General features: G+C 37.1%; 1 protein-coding gene and 1 pseudogene across 6 annotated transcripts in view; one reads left to right on the forward strand and one right to left on the reverse strand.

The window, feature by feature from the left end:
- Ralgapa1 (Ral GTPase activating protein catalytic subunit alpha 1) overlaps positions 1–22,168 on the forward strand; it is a 214,732-nt gene that overhangs the window by 70,794 nt on the left and 121,770 nt on the right. For 4 of the 6 annotated variants that reach the window (XM_075948111.1, XM_075948110.1, XM_075948115.1 and 1 more), the window contains exons 12-17: positions 2,444–2,578; positions 4,432–4,580; positions 9,990–10,119; positions 10,701–10,938; positions 11,884–12,045; positions 14,837–14,977. In XM_075948111.1, the coding sequence (XP_075804226.1) occupies positions 2,444–2,578; positions 4,432–4,580; positions 9,990–10,119; positions 10,701–10,938; positions 11,884–12,045; positions 14,837–14,977 (955 nt within the window). The remainder of the gene's footprint in view (positions 1–2,443; positions 2,579–4,431; positions 4,581–9,989; positions 10,120–10,700; positions 10,939–11,883; positions 12,046–14,836; positions 14,978–22,168) is intronic. The other 2 variants (XM_075948113.1, XM_075948116.1) reach the window with 1 other exon arrangement.
- Positions 18,284–19,454, reverse strand: LOC142835020 (small ubiquitin-related modifier 2-like; annotated as a pseudogene).

A 22,168-nucleotide genomic window follows, 5' to 3' on the forward strand; every position in this document is an offset into this window, starting at 1 on the left:
AATGTATTCCAGACTGGCGTCAGTCTCACTATATAACCTAGGATGATTTTAAACTCTTGAGCATACCTGTCTCCACTTCCCAAGTACTGGGATCACAAATATATACCACCAGGCCCATCAAAGTATATAAAATTAATCATAAAATTTGTGAAAGATAGTTCAAAATACTGTTAGGTATTAGTAAGAAATGTCAGATATTTCAGTATTTCAGTTATGGTAGAAAGTACACCTATCAGGCTAAATGATGTATTTTCCACCACCCTCTTAGTTATACTGTGCCTATGTACCTACCCTCCATCATTTATACAGGAATACTATAATAAATATATACAGAATTAAAAACACAGGCTAGACATTTTGGTGCATGCTTTTAATTCCATCACTGAGGAGGCAGAGATAGATGGATCTCTGTGAGTTTGAGATCAGTCTGATCTACATAGTTCCAGGACAGCCAAGAGCTACACAGTGTGAGACCTCATCTCAACAAGAACAAAAACAAACAAGCATGAAAACAAACAAGCACACAAAAGACCAATCAGACAAACCAAAAACCAAACTGCACCCAAAAAACAAATAGAAGTAATGAGTGGGTTGAGGGAAGGTGAGTTGATAATACAGATATATTGATAGCTTCATCTTCTGTTGGTTATTCACATAAATATTGCCATTATCAGTGTGATTTTTTAAGAGCTAGTAGCTCTTGTAAGGATATTAACCCAAACAATATCGTCACTAATTGATTGACATCTGATTAGTTCAATATATATTACAATCGCATAAATTTTGGTGTTATAAAAATGAAATTATAGAGTCAGATAATTATGAATGGGTTTTTATTTCACATAGCATTTAACATGTTTGGAAGACACTAGGCTGTTTTTCTGTGAGTTTTTCGTACTTTCGTGCACCTTGTAGGACATTTCCTAGTGCATCTCTTTAAATTCCAGTGGCATTTTCCAATAAAGTACCCACAAAATGTTCAGAATGTCCTCTAAAGCACAGTATGTGTTATAAAACTGTTACTGCTGTGATCCTAGAGCGTGAAGGAGAACACTTTATACTCTGTAGGAAGGTGGTAATACCGTATGAACAGCCAACAGCCAGTGACTGAGTGGGAAAGGAGTCACAGAGTCTAAGTTGTAACTAATATGGCTGGAGTAGGTAGGAATGGGGAGTTTGTGGGGAAAAGGCTTGTCTTTATACTTGCAGGTCATTTAGGAAGACTTCAGAAGACATATTGTCATAGAGATACAGAGAAAGGCTGGGCTAGAGCTTTGAGTGTTGTATTGACTCCTCACAGAGCTGAGTTCCCGGTCAGTTTCTATTTAGGACAGAGTATTAGATAAAACTTCCTATATGTTGTAGGTATAACAGTGCTCAAGCTGTAAGAAGGCAGCTCTTTGGAACTATTGGTGACAGAGGACCAGGAGTGTCACTGTGGTAGAGTGCTTGCATACCATACGGAAGGCCCTGAGTTGGTTTCCTGCACCACAGAAGGGCAGGAGCAGGCATAGTGGCTTCTACCTGTAATTCTAAGCCCTTGGGAGACTGAAGCAGAGACTTATTAGTTCAAGGCCATGTGGGCTACAGAATGAGACCCTGTCTGGGAGGGAGGAAGAAAAGGAGGTATTATTGATGAATATTCAAAAACAACAGTGGTGGGGGCGGGGTAGCTCGGTGGATTAAGTATCCACACAAGCACACTTGGATACAAGTACTTGTACACACCTGTGTACACACATGCACACAACTCTACAAAGCAGGCTTTTACTTGAGGGAGCTTGTAGCCTGTACCTACCAGCACCAACTCAAGCAGAAAGCTTCAGTAGTAGTTGTCTGAAACAGTGCCTTTTGTTTTTAAGAATTTTACTGTTATTAAAAATCTGTTTTCTAGTTATGTAGATTTTGGCATTCAGTATAGAACAGAATTAATCTTTTATAAAGCAGTGAATAGTGTAATATGATTGTTGAATATGTGAGAATATACACAAATGACTCCATATATGATGTGATATTAACTCTAGCTAGTCATTATCCATAATTTATCTGTTAAAATTTTTTATAGTGAATACATATCACTTATTAGTTAAACCTTTTTTATCTTTTGGTTTATTTTTATTATTTTTAGTTATGTATAGGTCTGTGTGTGTACATGTAGGTATGTGCACATGAGAGCAAGTGCTCTCAGAAGCCCCAGAGTCTTGTGGAGCTGGAGTTATAGAGAGCTGTAAGCCTGCTGATGTGGGTGCTAGGAACTAAACTCAGGTGCTCTGGAAGAGCAGTCAGTGCTCTTCACTGCTGAGTCATCTCTCCACCCCCTAAAACGATCTGTTTTGAAGGAAAGACTCAGTTTAATAGTGGGATCTAATAATTTCATACACATTTTATGTTACTGACTTGTTGCAGCATTCTCATTGATGAAATATTTGACATTTTGCTTCAGGAAAATGGGACCAATATTTCTGAGCATGTTCGAAATTCTAGTTGGACCAAAAATGGTTCTTATCAAGTTGCTTTTCATGCCTCTGAAGAAGCCACAGAACAAAATATTCAAGCTGGTACACAGGCAGTTTTGCAGGTGGGTAGCTTTATACTTACTGTTGTTTGTGTGTATATTTATAGTTCCTGGGATTGAACCCAGGGCTTTGTGGCATGCTAGGCAAGTTTTCTACCAATGAGCTACATATCTAGCCCTTCAGCTTAAAAAAAAAGTCATTAAATATTTCAAATGCCCATAGTTTGGTTTTTCATATTATATTAAATACACACACACACACACACACACACACACACACACATATATATATACCACTCACATCTGTGAGTTATCACTATGCCATATTTGTCTTTCATAAAATAAATACTGACAAACATTACGTAGTTCATAGATGGAAAAAGATGTTGAAATTCAATACTAATAAAGGAAAGGTAAACTGAATTAGGAAAATACAATTTTGTTTTTACATTTAGTGTGTGTATTGGGGGGTACAAGTGTGTGTTTGCCATGCGGAGGTCAGTAGATAACTTGAGCCAGTGTATTCTCTTCTAACCATGTGTAAGCATGTGTATGCCAGAGATCATACTTGAGTCATCAGACTTGGCAGCAAGGGCCTTGCCCACTAAACCATGTCACTAGCCTCAGAATTTTTAAAAAACAACATTTCACATCCTCTGTAGACAGTGAAGAACTACAATATGATAATTCATGTAATGGGCAAGTGTACAGAAATAGGAATCCATAAATGCTTCCTGAGTCTCCATCTGCACATCTCATCTGACTTGCTATGTGTTTCATTATGCTTTTCTCCCACTGTTAGATGTTTGCTCTTTTAAAGGATTTGCAGGAGTTTCTTATATTCCTTTTCTCCTTTTCCTTCTCTTCAGTTTGTGCTTTTTTAATGGTACTTAGTACAGCACCCAAGGCCTAGGACATGATGCTTGAGCATCCTGTCACAGAGCTGTGCTCTCACCAATTCTTTTTTCTTGTCAAAACCACTTCCTACATCTATATTGTTAAATCAAAAGTCCTTTTTTATTTTATTTTTTTGAGGTAGAGTTGCACTGTATATACCAGATGGCCTCTAACTCCCAGAGATCCATCTGTCTCTGCTTTTGCAGCAATGTGGTTAAAGGTACACACATCTGTGTTTTACATTCTTACCTGACTGCTGGCCTAGTGAGGAGCATATGCAGGAAGAGGGTTGTTCTCCCTGAGACCCTCCCACACTGTCCTCAGAATAGCCTATCCTCCTGTTCTTTTCTCACCGACCGCTCTCTAGGTAGATGAATTCACATTGATTTTTTTCGTGTCTCCCTGACTGTTCTCATGGAAGTACCTAGAACTGCGTACTTGATTATGACTATAGACCGCTCACTTTAGAAATGTGCTTTTAATATGGATCTGTTTATTTGAGTGTTAATGAGTTTAAATATCATATGCCAAAATGGTAGTAGAAATAGGAGTATTAACTAATATATGGTGGTTTTAAATTTATTCTAGATCAGTACTTGTTTCTTTCTGTCTCTCATTCTGTGTGTATGTGAGAGAGAGAGAGAGAGAGAGACAGAGACAGAGAGAGACAGATCAAGTCTTATTTTTTTATCCCAGACTGGCCTCACACCTTCAGCCTCCTTGTCATCTTTCTGAGTTCTGGGATTACAGGTATTAACCCTGCATGCCAGTCTAATTTTTTTTCTTTAAATAAGAAATTTATCATTCAGCCAGATGTGTTGGCTCATGCCTATAATTTTGGCACTCAAGAGGCAACAGCAGCAGCAGCATGATTGCAACACATTCAGCTTATCCTGGTCTGTGTAGTTAGTTTCAGACCAACCAGGGCTACAGAGTGAGATCCTGTTCTAAAGAAACGAGAAAATGAAAACCACCATTGAAATGTCATTATGAATAATTAATTATTTCTCTTATTATAGGTGTTCATTATAAATTCATCAAATATATTTCTTCTTGAACCTGCGAATGAAATAAAAAATCTTTTGGATGAGCACACAGATATGTGTAAACGTATTCTTAACATTTATCGATACATGGTTGTGCAAGTATCAATGGACAAGAAGACCTGGTAACAATTCTTTATATAGTTATTGTTCTCTGTATAAGTATAGTAATTTTTCAAGGGATAATGTCTATGAATAGGGCATATGACAATATTAGCGTGTTATTTCTGAATGAGTACAAATATTTATATACTAATCATGGTGACAGTAGACTGTCTCATTTTATTCCAAACATCCTTGATTAAGCTTCCATAAGACCCCTCGAACTATCTTAAAGTATGTGTATGTTGTCATTTCTTTCTCCTATGAATGAATGCATGCATTTCTATATATACACAGAGAAATTAAATTTTGCTTGTGTTAAGTGATTGAAGATGTTAGTAGATGATTGACTGAACTTTTAAAGCCTATTTCTTTACTGTGGCTTTCAAAGCCTTGTGTTAACAGGCCCCTTCCTGCTTTTTCCTTATGTTTGACTTCTTAAATTTAACTTACACCTTGCATCCTTCCCAGAATTGTCAAAGTGATCTTTCCTGAGCATGTTCTGAATTTTGCTTTAGAATGTCTACCATGTTTCCTGTGGTCACTAAAGGTGGTAGATTCCACCTTCCTCTTTCTTTATTTCTTTTCTATGTATTTTTTCCTCACTTACTTTTATTCTAGATGGGCACTACTGTATAGTTCTCAAAATTGTCTGGATTCCTAAGTTACTTGTATTAATGTCTGTTTACTCATATGTGTTGGAGCCACCACCAAGAATAATAGAGTTATCTTAATTTTGTACACTTACTTTACTTAGTGTAATACTATATACTTAGTCCTTTATGTACTTGGTGAGTTAAATAGAAAAGTAGACCTTTGAGGAAGAGCAGTTTTATTGCTTTTGTTAGAATAATGCTTATAATGGTTATAATACTTATGGTTATAATCAAAACAAGAAAAGTTAAAAAACAAAAAGGAAAGCCTAAAGTTCCCATATCCCATTCTCTTGAGGTGTTTGTCCTTTTGTATACATTTGACTCATTAGTTCACAATGCAATTGCATAGTAATATAGCATGTGAAGCATATTTTTATTGTGTGTGGTTTTTTTCAGTATTAGGTACTGAACCATGGCCTTGCACATGCTAAGAAGTTCTCTAACACACAATTATATAGCTATATCCCTGGGTCCTGTTTTTTTTCTTTCTTTAAAATTTTATTTATATATTTACTTGCTTACTTACTTTTTGACTTATTTTGTGTAAAGATCTTGCTATCTGTGTATTCCAGGCTGACTGGGCTTCTTGACTCTCCTGCCTTAGTCTCCTGAGTGTTGGGATTATGATTGTAAGCTACCACAGCTTACTGATTTTGAGACAGGGTCTCATTAAGTTGTCCATCCTAGCTCAGGCAGGCCTTACATGTATGATCTTCCTGCCTCAGCCTCCTTAGTAGCTGGAAACACAAGCCTGTAACTATCCTAACCGACATCTACTAATGGGCACATATATATATATACACACATATACATATATCTACATACATCCATACTTATTTTGGGGCAGGAGAGTATAGGACCTTACATTTTTTGAGTTATTTTTAACAAGTGGGAACACTTGGTTAAAGGGTGTGCTTAATTTATGTTTCCTTACTTAGAAGGAAATGGCTTTAAAGATTTATATGTGTATAAGTGTTTTTCCTACATGTTATTAACTACACTATGCCTAGGTTCTGTGGAGGTCAGAATAGGGCCTCCCTTCCTCTATCCCCTAGAATTGGAGTTAAAGAGCCTTGTGAGCTGCCATGTAGTGCTGGAATTGAACCCGGCTCCTCTGCAAGAACAGCCAGTGCTCTAACTGCTGGACCATCTCCCAGCACTCTAGCTACATTCTTTACTGAAGTCTATATAGAATTGCACGTAGAAATGCTTATTAACATATTTGGAACTCTTTGTGCTCCAGATATTTTCAAGCATTTCACATGCATTCTCATCACATTGTTCCTTAATAATGTGTGTCTCCTTGAGTTTGCCACAGGGGATTCAATGACTGGATTTTGTCTATGGAACTCATGATGAGTGATAAACAGAGTTTGCATTATAGTCTTTCTCCTTTTGAAAAGTATTCTATTTAAAAAACCAAACATGGATGTGTACACTGGTAATCCAACACAGGAGGCAGATGTGGGAGGATTGCAGAGTTGAGGCTCACCTGGGCTACATAGAGGTATACTCTCTCCAAAACAAAACCAGGAAATCATACCAAACTGAAGTATAGTTTTTTTCTTTATTTTCTTTAGTTTGCTTTGTTTTTCAAGACAGAGTTTCAGTGTATAGCCTTGACTGTCCTGGAACTCACTTTGTAGACCAGGCTGGTCTCAAACTCTTCAAGATCTGCCTGCCTCTGCCTCCAGAGTGCTGAGATTAAAGGCCTGCGCCACCACTGCCCATCATGAAGTATGCTTCTTTTGGTCCTATGATTTTTTTTTCTATAAGTTTCGAATCAATGATGAGCCAGGAATGTTGCCATGTGAAACACAGTTTTAGAGTTTATTTCATAGTTTTAATTAAAAATTTAAATTTTATTTTTTACATATATGAGTGTTTTTCCTACACGTGTGCTTGGTGCTGCAAAGGCCCAGAAGAATGTACTGGATCTCCTTGGTCTGGGATTACAGGAGATGTGAGCCACCATGTGGGTGCAAGGAGTCGAACCTAGGTTCTCTGGAAGAGCAGCTCATGCTCTCCACTGCTGAGTCATCTCTCTAGCCCTCAGAATTCTTTGAAATTCCTTTAAAGCTGAAGTCATAGTGCCTAAGGCAATATGAGTACACATATTTTTCATTGATTTTATGAAATTTTCTGTGCTAATTAAAGTTACTCTTTTTGTAGTATAAATTATGAGTCACCTTATATATGAATTAAAGTTAAGTAGTAAAGCCAGGCGGTAGTGGCACATGCCTTTAATCCCAGCACTTGGGAGGCAGAGGCAGGCGGATCTCTGAGTTCGAGACCAGCCTGGTCTATAAGAGCTAGTTCCAGGACAGGAACCAAAAAAGCTACAGAGAAACCCTGTCTCGAAAATCCAAAAAAAAAAAAAAAAAGTTAAGTAGTAAATAAGATGAGGTTTATTTATAAACTGTGTTATATGTAGTTAGATTTTCGTTTCATATAGCTAAGCTAGAAGCCTAAGGTAACAAATATTTAACTTAAAATTTTAATCTGTGGTGACCCTGTGGTCATAAGAATGGGAGAGCTGACCCTGACCCCCACCAGCTGCAACACTAGGGAGAGCAGGCCCTACACAGTGTAGGTGAGCCAGCCTGAAGTTGTAAGCATGGGAGAGCTGCCCCCATTACTCATCTGTCAAGTGGTGATGTGGGAGGGTGAGAGATGCTCCTCCTTACCCCTTGCCACCTGCAGCATATGAGACAGCTGACCTTATCAGCTGCAGGACTCGGAAGAGTGGCCCCTGTTCCTCACCTGGACAACACATTAGAGCTGGCCCTAATGGTTTAGGAGTAAGAGGGCCTATTCTGAGTGTGAAAGCAGGAGAACTGGCCCCACCCCTCACTCGTTGCTGCAAGAGGTGAATCAGTAGGGTCAATACTAGAGAGCTCAACCTGGTGGTGAGGACAGGGGAGAACTGTAGGCAGACCAAGGGCCCAGAACCAGAGTTATGACTTGGCTGGCCCCCAACATCCACTCCGTCTGTGATTTGCTGGGGCATGTGAAGGGACCTGACTCACAGACCCAAAGTGTCAGGATCTCCATGACACAAGGCAACAACAGGATATCTAGGAAGAGTCCTAGTGAGGGCCCACCAGCATCTGCAGTGTAGCAGAAACCAGAGGCCTCGAGCCCTAGCAATGACTTTTCACAATGCGTGGACAAAGGGTTTAGTGCATGACTCACTGTGTCACCCTGCAGTTTTCATGATGAGATTTTTAATTTTTTCCCTTTTTTCCCCTTTTGTCTCTTAAATTTGTTTTATTTTGGGAAGGGGTGAGTGCAGGTATAGAGGGCAGATGCTAAGGGATGGAGAAATGAATGGGATCAAGATATATGATGTACACCTGAGAAAGAAAAAAAAGATATATGATGTAAAATATGCATAGAATAAATATAAAGAAAGTTTTTTTAAAATTTAGAAAATAATTATAGAAAAATCTAAAAACAGATTTTATTCTCTGAGCAATGGCTGTGTGTTTTGTTTGCTTTTTTTTTTATGGTGTTGAGTCTTACCTCACACACTATAGGCAGATGCTTTGCTATTGCCTCTAGCCTCAGGGAATTTTATTTTTATCTGATTGTAATTTTCTATTTGATTCACTTCCTCCCTCCAAATGGCATCTAGATCTGGGACATCTTACTGCTTTACCCACATTTCTTAACGGTGACCATTCTTAAAGCTGTGCCTAGATAGGGCCTGTACAATAGCCTCTGTGGTGGAGACTCTGATCGGGGCTTGGACTCTGGCTTGCCTCTATACTCAACTAAAACTCTCTTGTCAGTTTTCTTTCTTTCCTTTTCCTTCCTTCTTTTTTATTTACTTATTTATTTTTTTGGCAGACAAGGTCTTACTGTGGTCCTAAACATACCACCCGTCCTGCCTCAGTCCCCTGAGGGTTACAGGTGCATCCCACTATGCCTAGTTATCAGCCTCCTATGTCGGTATGTTGCTGAATTTGTTTTCAAATATCAGCTGTAGTTTTATGGTATCAGCAGGAAGCATCTAGAAGAATGAGTTTAAGGTAAAGACAATGTTAGAATTAGTTCCATTTCCAATACACATGTAGAACAAAAGACTGAAACAGTTGTTAAATGGGGCTCAGCAGTTAAGAGCTCTTTATGCCCTTCCAGAGAACCTGAGTTCAGTTCCCAGCACCCACATTAGGGGGTCCACCACTGCTGGTAACTCCAGCTCCAGGGAATCTGATGCCTTCTAACTTCCTCAGGTGCCTGCACACATGTGACCTATACTCACACAGATACACCTGTAAACATATAAATGATTTTCTAAATCACTGAAACTAAAAGGGAGGAAAGGGTATGGTGGCAAGCTTCTGTATCCTAGGGACATGGAATCAGAGGGATTAGGAGTTCAAAGTCATCTTTGGCTATATAGGAATATTGAAGCCAGCCTAGGTTTTATGAGACTCTGTCTCAAGAAACAAATGGGGAGGGGGAGTTGGGAGGAAGAGAATCAATATCCTTGCCTTTTCTTTTTTCCCAAGTGTTCATTATTAAAACCATACAACATAAAATTTGTACCGGAAGGCATTGTACCCTTAAGGGTTTCATGATAGCTTCATAAAGGCTTATAAACTTCAATTCTTAATTTTAAAATTAAAGAATACTAAAAAATTGGTACTCTTTCAAAGATTTAGTATTTGAGTTATTCCAGTGGTAATGTTATTTTCACAACATATGGATATGAAAATTGATCAGTAACCCAAAGCAGGAAGAAACATTAATGGATCTTCTTTCTTTAAGGGAACAGATGCTGCTCGTGTTGCTCAGAGTCACGGAGTCTGTGCTGAAGATGTCATCACAAGCTTTTCTACAGTTCCAGGGGAAAAAAACCATGACCCTGGCAGGTCGACTTGCAGGACCACTTTTCCAGGCAATAAAAATAAATAGATAGCTAGAAGCGTGTTCGTTTTTAAAAGATTCATTGAAGCTGAGCTTGTTAGTAGGGGAAAATGCTTTAAATCAGAAATCTGTTTAAGTATCTTTTATAGAGCTAAATTAAAAGCCACTCAGCTGAATAGCCATGCACACAAATTCACCACATAATGGAAGAGAAACGTTGTGACGAAGAGTAATGGCCTTATTTTCCCTCCAGTGTGGTGCATGCTTATGATTTCAGAGAGCTAGCAAAGGGCTTCAGGGAATGTCGTTTGAAGTTTTTCACTTAAAAACCCAATTTCAGCACAATTTCAACACTAAATAATACAGAACCATCTCTTACAGAAGTTTTACTTAGCAATAATGCAGTGCAACATAAAAGTTATGCCTTAATGTTACTGCGAATTAGTAGTTACCCAAAATTCTTATCAGGTATTAGTAATTGCATTAGTTGCTTGTACAACATATTCTGTGATAAATTTTTTTTGGTTTTTAGATAAAACGAATTGAATAGTTGATTTTGAAGTCACACTTCAAACAAATCTCATTGTTCTTTTTGAATATTTGTCTTTGTAGACTCTCATTGTTGCCTGGATCAAAGCAAATCTAAATGTATACATCTCTCGAGAACTCTGGGATGACTTGCTGTCAGTGCTGTCGTCGTTGACCTATTGGGAGGAATTGGCCACTGAGTGGTCTCTGACCATGGAGACACTAACTAAAGTGTTAGCCAGGAATTTATATAGTTTGGATCTCAGTGATTTGCCATTGGATAAGCTGAGTGAACAGAAACAAAAAAAGCACAAAGGGAAAGGTAAGAGTTCTTCAAAGAGTCTCCATAGCAGTCTGTTTAAATAATTGAGTTGGGGAAAACCAAGCCAGAAAGATTTTTTTCTATTCTCCCTTCATTTATCCTGGAGGTTTAAAACTTCCAACAATAAAATTCAGAAATATATTGTTATTTTCTTAATCTTAAAATTAGTAAGATAAAGAATGCCATATATATATGTGTGTATGTATGTTTATATGTATATTTATATGTGCTATGGTCAGTCTTATATTTAACTAAAATTAAATAATATAGAATGTTAACTTTTATTTTAAATGATTAATGCAAGTCAAAATTTATAAACTGTATTTGCTTTTTAGTATAAGCAGTTTTTATGTAGAACTGAAAAGAAGACTTTCTTCTATGTTTAAAGTATAGAGTAATTACTTGGAAAATTATCTTGAAAGCATTTTATTTTAAACTACAAGTAAACATTCTCTAGGTGTAAAATAGTATTTATGTAATATTAAAGTGAAGTGGGGGCAGTGGCATAATTATTATATTGCTATCATGTCCTTGGCATTTTAAAAAATAAGTTGCCAGCTAGAAATTATACTTGTCATATTTTATATTTAGTCATGATAACTAAGTATATTTCCAAACTATTTTCCTGCACTTTTTATTCCTCAAGTGGCTGTTATTGGAGAATTTTAAAAACTGTCACTACAAGATGACTTTCCTTTAGGTCATTTCTTATCTCTAGATGTAGAGCATTATAATAGTTTATTGTTGATGAAATAATTAATATAATTTTGAAAATCTTCCTAAGTTCTGACTATGGTTTTTATGCAAAATAAAGTTAAAAAAGTCTTTATAGTGACTTTCTAATGTATTGTGAGGCAACCTTAGAATCTGCAACAATGTATCCCTGATAATTTAAAGATGGCAACCAGGCAACCACTATTCTACATACTAATGCTGCGTTTCTAGGGGTTGGACATGAGTTTCAGAAGGTTTCAGTTGACAAGTCATTTTCTAGAGGATGGAGTCGTGATCAGCCTGGCCAAGCACCCATGAGACAAAGAAGTGCAACAACCACTGGCTCCCCAGGAACTGAAAAGGCAAGGAGTATAGTACGGCAAAAAACTGTTGGTATGTACTCTAAAATCATGGGATTAGACGAGCAGTACAGGGATAGATGCTATCTGCGTACGCTTTTTTTCTTTGGGGAGATAAAAAACTTCTAGCACCTCCTTTCCCAGTAGTTTGCATAGTCCAGTAGCATGCCTATAAGCCTAATATATATACTCTTGTGTTTATGCAGTTTACTTCATTCTAGGATCCTTGTTTCCAAATTATATTTTATATTATTATATATATTATATATCCAAAATCTATATTTCATAGAATTCAAAAAGTAGAACTTGGATTCAACATGCAGAACTCAAGAATGAGCTGGTATATTTTTATCAAGTAATTATCTTCACAAATATGGAGATGTTAGTGAACTTTTATATAGTAGAGAGGATTCTGCCAGAAATTCAAGGAGGGCTTATGCCATAAGTTCTTTCTTATTCTTTTTTCTTACTAAATATCTAGGTAACCTTCGACAATTTGCTAAATCTTTCTAGGTTTTATATTTTAAAAATGATTTTGTGTGCATGTGTGTGTGTGTATTTATGTGTGTTTGTGTGTGTTCCACTTTGTGCATAAAGAGGTCAGAGAAAAACTTTCTTGAGTTGGTTCTGTTTCCACCATGTAGGTCCCAGAATTTAATTTAGGTTGTCAGGCTTGGTAACTCACTGACCATCTAGGCTCCCCTTTCTAGGTTCTAAGTGCTTCATTTTTTTTAGTGGTAGCGATACTACTTCTCCCACCTGAAACAGAATTGCATGATATTGTTTAAGGTTTCAAGTCCAGTAAACAAAAAGTAAATCATGAAAAGTTTTATGAAGAAAGGTACCTGCATAAAGTTGGAAAGTGCTTTGAAAGTTAGAGTTAAATATTGTTTGTTTGTTTTTTGCTTTCTGAGACAGGGTCTCACACTGTATCCTGGGCTGGCCTGAAACACTTTACCTCAAACTTTAGGTAATTTTATCACAGCTTCTTGTGTACTGGGATTACAGATAAGAGCCACCATGACTGACTAATTTCTTAATTTTTAAAGTTAATGTTTTATGACCATGGTGAATTAATGTGCTTATTTAATTCAGTCTGAAACCCATGCATTCCATTAAGCCCTCCTAGCATCCTCTGCCCTGTCTTCACCGTTTACTTCACTAGAGGCAGACCTACCAGTTTCTTATACATTCTTCTGAAGACCCTTTATTCCCTTAGAGGCCTAACATGCATTGCCTATATACTGTGGTTAACCATGGATTTTATACATTTGAATGGACAGAAAGTTAAATATTCAGTATTAATACACTGTTCTAAACATTAAGGATATAGTTAAGAACAAATACTTGATCTTGATTAAAAACCTAGGAAGTGATAAAGCAAATCAAAATTTAAAAACAGTCACTGGCACTTACAGTTTTAATGTTGAGCCTGCAGATCCAGTCGACATAACATGTAGTAGGAAATTGCAAAGAATGCAAGGCAAGGTCAAAGACTAGAGAATAGCAGGAGGGAGAGCAAGATTTAGATCAAGGTAGGCTTCTGTATTATACAATTTGAGAACGTAGATTTGAGGAAGCATACTTTGGAAGAATCTGTAGGAGATACATTCTGGGCAAAGGGAAAATGTAAAATCCCTGAAGCCAAGAGTTTTTTTTTTTCTGTTTCTTTTTGCCTCTGTCATTTGCACTGAATACTATGCAGTGCAGTTTAAGTACAGTGTTCTTACATAGCAGTGCCTATAAGTTCATATAGTCAATAGTTTCTAAACTGAAGCAGAAATTACTGAGAAGTTTAAGTTACTAGTTACTGCTATGGGAACTAAAAGTTTCTACCTTTGTGATCTAGTGACTCTTCTATGAAACTATCCAGTGCAACCAAAAGTACAGGTTTTGGAAAGTACCCAACAGTTTTTGTCTTTAAAAAGAGACTTTGAAGTTTTTATGTGTTTATTATTTGTATGAGCACAAATTGTATATTTTTCTTAAGAGCTTGGTGCTGTATTTGTTGTCATTGTGTGTTTGCTTTGCTTTTAGAGAGGGTATGTTGTGGACCAGGCTGGTCTAGAACTCACTGTGTGGTTGGAAATGACTGTGAACTCCTGATCTTCCTCTTCTAACCACCCTAGTGCTGGGAGTACAGGTGTCCACCCATGTCCACTCAGGAATGTGATTCTTCATGTTGATGAGAGTTCTACTTTCTATAAATGTTTCTAATTAAAGCTTTAAAGTTGTACTACTGTACCCTAGTGTAAGTGACAGACACTGGTTTGCTTAAGTTTTCTCTCACCTGGAACAACTACTAAACACAAGAGTACGTCATGACAAATCAAACTGCATAAAAGGACCTATTAGTAATTAGAAGGCTTTATTTGGGTAAGAATATGAAAATGGAATGATTTGCTAGTAGAATTTAGCTTTCTTAAAAAGAATTGCTCAGACAAATGACCAGCTAGGGTACCAGCCTTGTTTTGGACTAATAATATGGAGTATTTTTCAGTGATTCCATTTGATAGCTTTTTCATTTCTTGTTTTTTTTAAAAACGTGCTGAAGTGTCTGCTGTTTTTTTTTTAATGCTGTTCCATTGTAATTGCTATTAGTAGGCATTTTCCTGCTTTACACCAAAAGAATTACATTCAAAATGTGTGTTGTGATTTCTTTTCTTACAGCTTGCCAGTATTTGCCGTGCTGAAATGTTTTTAATTTAAAGTTTCCTTCCTTTGGATCTTTTAGTTTTCTCTGTTGCTGCTTTTTCTGTGACACAGCCTTTCATTGTAGTCACTCTTCTTTTTTCCTCCCCACTTCTTTCTTTTCCTTTTTAAAGCCATGAGAAGCCGATCCATTGGTGAATGTGCTCTGCCATCGGCCTATATTCGCAGTGCTAAAAGTGCTCCTGTTCTGATCCATACTTCCAAACCCTTCTTGCCTGATATTGTTCTCACTCCCCTTTCTGATGAGCTTTCAGGTAGTGCCACCTCTGCTAATTTCTGCACCACCCTGTTCACTTTTTAATCCTCTGCTTTCCAATTTGCTTAATCAAATAAACTCTTCAAAAGTTAATTTCTTTGGGGGGAGGTATGGGAAATTGGAAAATAATTGAGAAATCAACATTTTGAGTTATTTGAACTATTCTTGCAGTTCATTCTGGAAGTGCTAAGTTTAGTGCTGTGCCAATGTCCTATATTTTTTATTGTAAAAGGTCAACTTGTTACATTTGATTTTTTTCTTTCAGGTGATTAAAAGATATAGTAATGAATACCTGTATCATAGATGTCTCATGACAGATAATAGACTTTGAATGTTTTATTGTTTTGATTAACAATATGGCAAATCTTATATATTATTTCCTCCCTTCTGTATTTTTGGAACTAATTAAGGGTATATAATCACTGAAGAAAACATTTAATCTAATAGTTACTTTGTAGTAGATAAAACACTATGTAGAAAGTCAAAGGATGCTCTCAAATCTCTTTAAGCCATTTCATGTAGCTCTAATTCCAAGGAACTTAAAGACCCCAGCTTTCCCTTTGGATTGGATCTTGATTATCAGTACCAGGATGGCATGCTCTTTTATTAAAACAGTTATCATTTGATAAAATGCATGTGTTCAGTTCAGTGAGTCTGGAGAATTATACATATACCATCCACCCAAATAAAATATGGAACATTTCCACTGCCTTAAAATTTTCCTAGTTAGTCTATGCCAGTAACCACTCATCTCCACAGTGAGTGCTGTTTACTTCATCACCACAGTTAGTATTGCCTTTAATTTATGTTGCTTATATATAAAATTATACAGTATCATATCTTTTGGACAGAAGCAAACTTGAGTATAGTTATTGTGAAAAATGTGGTATTTCAATGAACTTACCTGGGCATTATGAGGTACCTTTCCTAGCAGTTTGCTTAGGTGTTTCTGTGACATTGCTGGTTTTAAGAGGTACTAGCGTCTTTTGGTTTTGTGTGTGTGTGTGTGTGTAGGGTGTTTTTATCTTTTCTTTTTAAAGCCTATCTTTAGTTTAGTGGACTGAAAGATCTGTGCTAATGATATTTTAGTTAATTTTTCTCTTTCATCTGTATTCTATCAAGATCAAATTTTCTTTTCTTTCTTTTTTTATTCTTTTGTTGTTTGTTTATGTTTTGTTTTGAGACAGGGTTTCTCTGACCTGGAACTAGCTCTTGTAACCAGGCTGGCCTTGAACTCATAGAGTTCCGCCTGCCTCTGCCTCCTGAGTGCTGGGATTAAAGGCATGTGCCACCACTGCCCGCCAAGATCAAATTTTCTTTTAAATTATCAGGGTTCCAATAATTGAGAATATTTATATGTAAGTACAGAAATGTCTAAATATATCTTATGTTTGATGCTTTGTGAAGAGTTATAAATGACAAAATATTTACATTTCTCAAAATGGAACAATAAAGCATTTAGTTATTAGATATATGCAATTTCTAGATAGAATATATAAGAATTACTTCTGAATAGTATTCTGATACTGTTATTGTTTTGAGTCAGGGTTTTACTTTGTAGCTCAAACTAATCTAAAACTAAGTAGCTTAGGCTGGCCTACAACAATGATCCTCTCACCTCAGCCTCCTAAGTTCTGGGACAGCATGCACAAACCACCATGCCCAATCTCATATTATGGTGTATTTGGAAAATATTCAAGTATTACTTTGAAACCATAATGTAATAAGTTAGAGCTAGTGTATAATTAAATTGGTATTTGAACTTGTAGTTAAATGCCAAAAGTAAAGTGGGCCATTTAGCCTTAATCCAAACCTTGATGACCCATAAGATTTTTTTGGTTTTTTTTTTTTTTTTTTGGTTGGTTGGTAGGTTTTCCTACAGAGCACTGGCCGTCCTAGAACTCACTCTATAGACCAGGCTGGCTTTGAACTCAAAGATCACCTGTCTTTGCCTCAGAGAGTGCCTGGATTAAAGATGTGAGCCACTGTGCCAGATGATCCATAACTATTTGATGAATACATCAGTAAAATTTAGGGCTTCAGTGCAGACTGTAAGACAGTTAGATGGTATATACCTGGAATAATATATACTTTATTTTTTTAAAATATTTATTTATTATGTATACAATATTCAATCTGTGTGTGTTTGCAGACCAGAAGAGGACAGCAGACCTCGTTACAGATCATTGTGAGCCACCATGTGGTTGCTGGGAATTGAACTCACTCATGACCTTTGGAAGAGCAGGCAGTGCTCTTAACCACTGACCCATCTCTCCAGCCCCCCTATATACTTTAATTCATGAGAGAAAGTGGTACATATTTCTCTTAAATGTGGCCCTTAGTTCTAAATAAATGAATAAATAAATATTTTTCTTTGGCTATAAGTATTAGCCATAAAAATATGAATATTTTGCCTTTTCATTGCTCCTTCCAAATAACAAATATTTCTATGCAAGCAGCACAGATTTTCATTTGTGTATGTGTTACTGTAATTGATTTCTTTAAATTAGCAAACAAGGCAAAGTTTCTGTCTGATAACGGAATTAGATACAATTCAAGAGAACCTCCTTGTTTATTGTAAACAGATAATTATTTTGCTCTAGGCTTTTAAAAGCAATCTACTTAAAATATCTTAAAATATTTTAAAATCTTAAAAAACACACAATTTTTAATTATTTAGAAAAATTAAAAATAATTTTGGTCACTAATTCTTAACTTTTGGTTGGGTAAGATAGTCTCCTATTTTAAAAACTGTCAGTAAGTTTCTTTTTTGTTTTTAGAACCTTTGGGCTTTAGAAAATTTCTTGTCAGAAACTTTATATTTTGACAAATAATTATCGTAGGTGCTAAAATTTTTAAAAGCAGGAATTTTATTTAAACAAGAAGATGCTTGACTTGAAGGGAAAACTATCTAGAATTCAACCAGTTATTTGTGTACAATAAAGAAATAGGGATGGGGAAATTAAAAAAACAGAAATCTATACTTCAACAGTCAGGATATTTTGGAACCATATTTCTGCTTGCTTGCTTGCTTTTAAATTTCTACTTTCTAATTGAGAATGTATTCTTTCATTTTTATTTTGTTTTGTTTGGTTTTGTTTTTTCAAGACAAGGTTTCTCTGTGTAACAGTCCTAGCTGTCCTGGAACTGGCTGTTTAGACCAGGTTGTCCTTGAACTCACTGAGATCTGCCTGCCTCTGCCTCCTGAGTGCTGGGATTAAAGACTTGTGCCACCTCTGCACGGCGGGAATATATTCTTGGTCTATAACAACATGCTATAGTAAAGTAGCAGTCTCCTTGTTTATTAGACACCTCCTGTCTGCTGCTGGAACACACCAAGTTTATCTTCTGCCTCTATTTCCAGTTGCGCAGGTGTGTTTATTACACTGATTGGTTGGTTATCCATCAAACCAATGTCTTTTTTTTTTATTGAGAAAAGAAAAAAAAAGTATCCGCTTCCTCCCAGCCTCCCATTTCCCTCCCCCTCCTCTCACCCTTCTCCCCCTCCCCCAAACTCCTCTCCCCCTCCCTCTCCAGTCCATAGAGCAGTCAGGGTTCCCTGCCCTGTGGAAAGTCCAAGGTCCGCCCCCCCTCCATCCATGTCTAGGAAGGTGAACAACCAAACTGGCTAGGCTCCCACAAAGCCAGAACATGAAGTAGGGTCAAAACCCCGTGCCAATGTCCTTGGCTTCTTATCAGCCCTCATTGTTCGCCACGTTCAGAGAGTCCGGTTTTATCCCATGCTTTTTCAGTCACAGTCCAGCTGGCCTTGGTGAGCTCCCAATAGATCAGCTCCACTGTCTCAGTGGGTGGGTGCACCCCTCGTGGTCCTGACTTCCTTGCTCATCTTCTCCTTCCTTCCACTCCTCATTGGGACCTTGGGAGCTCAGACCAGTGCTCCAGTGTGGGTCTCTGTCTCTATCTCCGTCCATCACCAGATGAAGGTTCTATGGTGGTATGCAAGATATTCGTCAGTATTGCTATAGGATAGCGTCATTTCAGGTTTCCTATCTTCAGCTGCCCAAGGGAATAACTGGGGACATCACCATGGGCTCCTGGGAGCCACTCTAGGTTCAAGTCTCTTGCCAACCCTAAAGTGGCTCCCTTAACTAAGAATTGTGGTTCCGTGCTCCCCTGTCCAACCTTCCTTTATCCCAATCCTCCAGTTTCCCCAAGTTCCCCCTCCTTCCCTTCTAACTTTTCTCTCCCTATCTCCCCTTACCCCCATCCCACCCCACCCCCAAGATCCCAATTTTCTCCCCGGCAATTTTGTGTGCTTCCCATAGCCAAGAGGATAACTATATTCAAACCAATGTCTTAATGACAAGCCCTGTGATTCACAATAGGCTTTCATTGGTTCACTGAGAGGTGTTTGCTTCTTAAAGTGCACCCCAGAACTATCTGCCTACCACCTTCAAATTTATATGATTATTGTTCTCAGTCTTGACTCCTTCTTTGGGTTTCTCATCTGCCATAATGGTTACTGGCATCTCCTCAGCTACTACTCCACAGAAGAGGCATCAGGTCTACCCTGAAGGAACACACAAATAGCACCAGAAGCAGCAGTAAAATGTGTTTTTAAATGCTAAAAGAAAAATGAAATATTTCCTCCTTACCCCTCAGATCAGGTGACCCTGTTGTTTGAGACAGTCTCATGTAGTGAAGGCTGGACTTGAACTCAGTATGCAGCCAAGGATGGTGTTAAATACCTGATCTTCCTGCCTCTGCTTCCCAAGTACTGGGCCCAGGCTATATTGTTCCTTTCCAAATATTCCAAGTGTTATCTTAAGTAGTATGAGATGTTTCTACTTCACAGTTCTTGCTTTGTTATTATATTTTAATAAGTAATAAAGATTACCCTTTAAAAAGACCTTTAAATATTTATTGATAATATTTTAAGATTTTCTAAGGGCCATGTTTTTTTTTTTTGGTCTTCATTTTCCTCATTTGAGATAGAATGCCTTGTATGACAAATTTAAGTATTTAGATAATATTGGTATACTATTCACTGGAACAAAATATTTTATATCTTTCAAAATGTTGATTATTTATTTTTTTTAGACATGTTCTTAATATATATCACATGCTGACCTGAAACTCATGGCAATTCTCCCGCTTTAGCACCCTGAGTGTTAAGATTACAGGCATGAGCTCTCTGTGCCCGATGTCCTTTTAGACAGTGCAGATTATCTCAGAAAGGACAATTTTTAAAAACACAATTCTCCAAAACCAGTTTGTCCATAAGATACTTTGCCACCAGCATTTTATGAAAATGCACACACACACACACAATGTCAAAGTATAATTACTTTCAATTAGAAAATAATTTTTCTCTTAGGACTCAAAAGAGGCAAGGCACACAGCATTTTAATATAACAGCAAACCCTCATCTTCCTCAGAACTGATTTAAGATGAAGTCACCATGTGTAAGCTGATGCACTCAACTGTTAGAATACTAAGATATAATGAGATTTAAAAAGGATCTGAATGAAGATTCATAGTGTCTGCTAACATACTGAAGGCTCCCCAAAAGTCTGTTAACACATAGAAACTGCAGAATTCAGTATTTTTCAAGTTTATTTCAGCATATACACCTTCTCTCACATTTTGACAGTTTAATATATAATAACATTAAGGTTCATAAAACACAAATTTAGAAGACACTGAACTAACCTTTAAATAAACACATGCACACTATGGAATCAGATGATTATATTTGTTTATATTGTAGGAATGTGAATTATTGCTTTATTTTTTGCATTGTAACTCATGGAAGTAGATTGATGGCTTGCAGTTTGTTTCTTCAGGGGGTAGGTGGAGAAGAGAGAAAAGATAGTTGTAGAGGTATGTAAAATTAGTGCTAAGTTATAAGCAAATCATGGCTTGAATCTTCAACCATTCCAATTGGTTAATTATTTATGTTTTTTTCAACATTTGAGTACATTTTACTTTAAAGTAGTTTAGTGTGTGAACAAACCATTGATGGGCAGTCAAGCCATAAGTAAGCCAACCGTAATGATTTGGGTCTGTCGTCCTAGCACCAGTGGGACTGAGGGAGGAGTGGGAGATCAAGGGCACAAAAGATAACGTCTTTAAATAGAAAAAGAACTCAGAGAGAATTAGTAAGAAAGTGGACTTCATAAACTGGGTGTGGTGGCATGTGTCCTTAGCTACCACATTGGGAACTTCCAGGCAGGAAGTTGTGAGTAGGATGCTAGGCGGGGCTACATACCAGGCTCAGTTCAAACAAACAAACAAACAAACAAACAAACAAACACATTACCACAACAAAATTCCACAAAAGAATAAAAGAACTAGATAGAGAAAAGCACTGTTTTTCATGGTTTTCTATATTTCTCCCCATGCTTATAACCTTAAATGGACACATAATAAAGTGTATCGTAGGCAGAGACTGCTCATTCGTTCCCAGCCACCCAAGACCCAAATAATCACACAGAAACTGTATTAATTACAACACTGCTTGGCCAATCACAGGTGTATTGCCAGCTAGCTCCTGTATCTTAAACTAACCCTTTTCCATTATTTTGTATTTTACCACAAGGCTTGTGGCATACTGGCAAGGTTCCAGCAGTTTCCCCTGATGTCTTTCTCCTTTGGCAGCTACTTGGCATCTCCCTGACTCCACCTTTTTTTCTCTTCTATCTGCTTGGAATTCCCACCTTACTCTATTTTGCCCTGCCATACGCCTAAGCAGCTTTATTCATTAACCAGTAAAAGCAACACATATAGGGAAGGGCTTCCCACACCAATATATCCTGTGTGTGTCTTTAAGATCAGGGAATTGAGGATCTGTAACAAATTTACCAAACACAAATAGTGACACTGTTACAAACAATCCCTCTGCCTTTGGTTAAAGTAGCTGTTTATCAGAAAAATGTCTAACCAATGGAGGCAATCCCTGTCACTGTGATGTGACTGAAATCCTAGCACTCCAGAAGCTGAGGCCAGCCTGAGTTACTTAGCAAGACCTTGTCTTGATACAAATAAAAAGGTGAGAAAATAAAAATATTTTCCTCATAGTTTTTTGAAATTAAAATACAATTGCATCATTTTTCCATTCCCTTTCCTGGTACTCTTGAATAGCTTGGGGGCAGCAGGGAGGTAAATTAAACTTCTTTAATTTTTCCTATACCTATTGATTTTTAAAAACATACTAAAATTGTTAAGA

This window comes from Microtus pennsylvanicus, chromosome 14, assembly GCF_037038515.1.
Source record: "Microtus pennsylvanicus isolate mMicPen1 chromosome 14, mMicPen1.hap1, whole genome shotgun sequence".
Taxonomy (NCBI): domain Eukaryota; kingdom Metazoa; phylum Chordata; class Mammalia; order Rodentia; family Cricetidae; genus Microtus; species Microtus pennsylvanicus.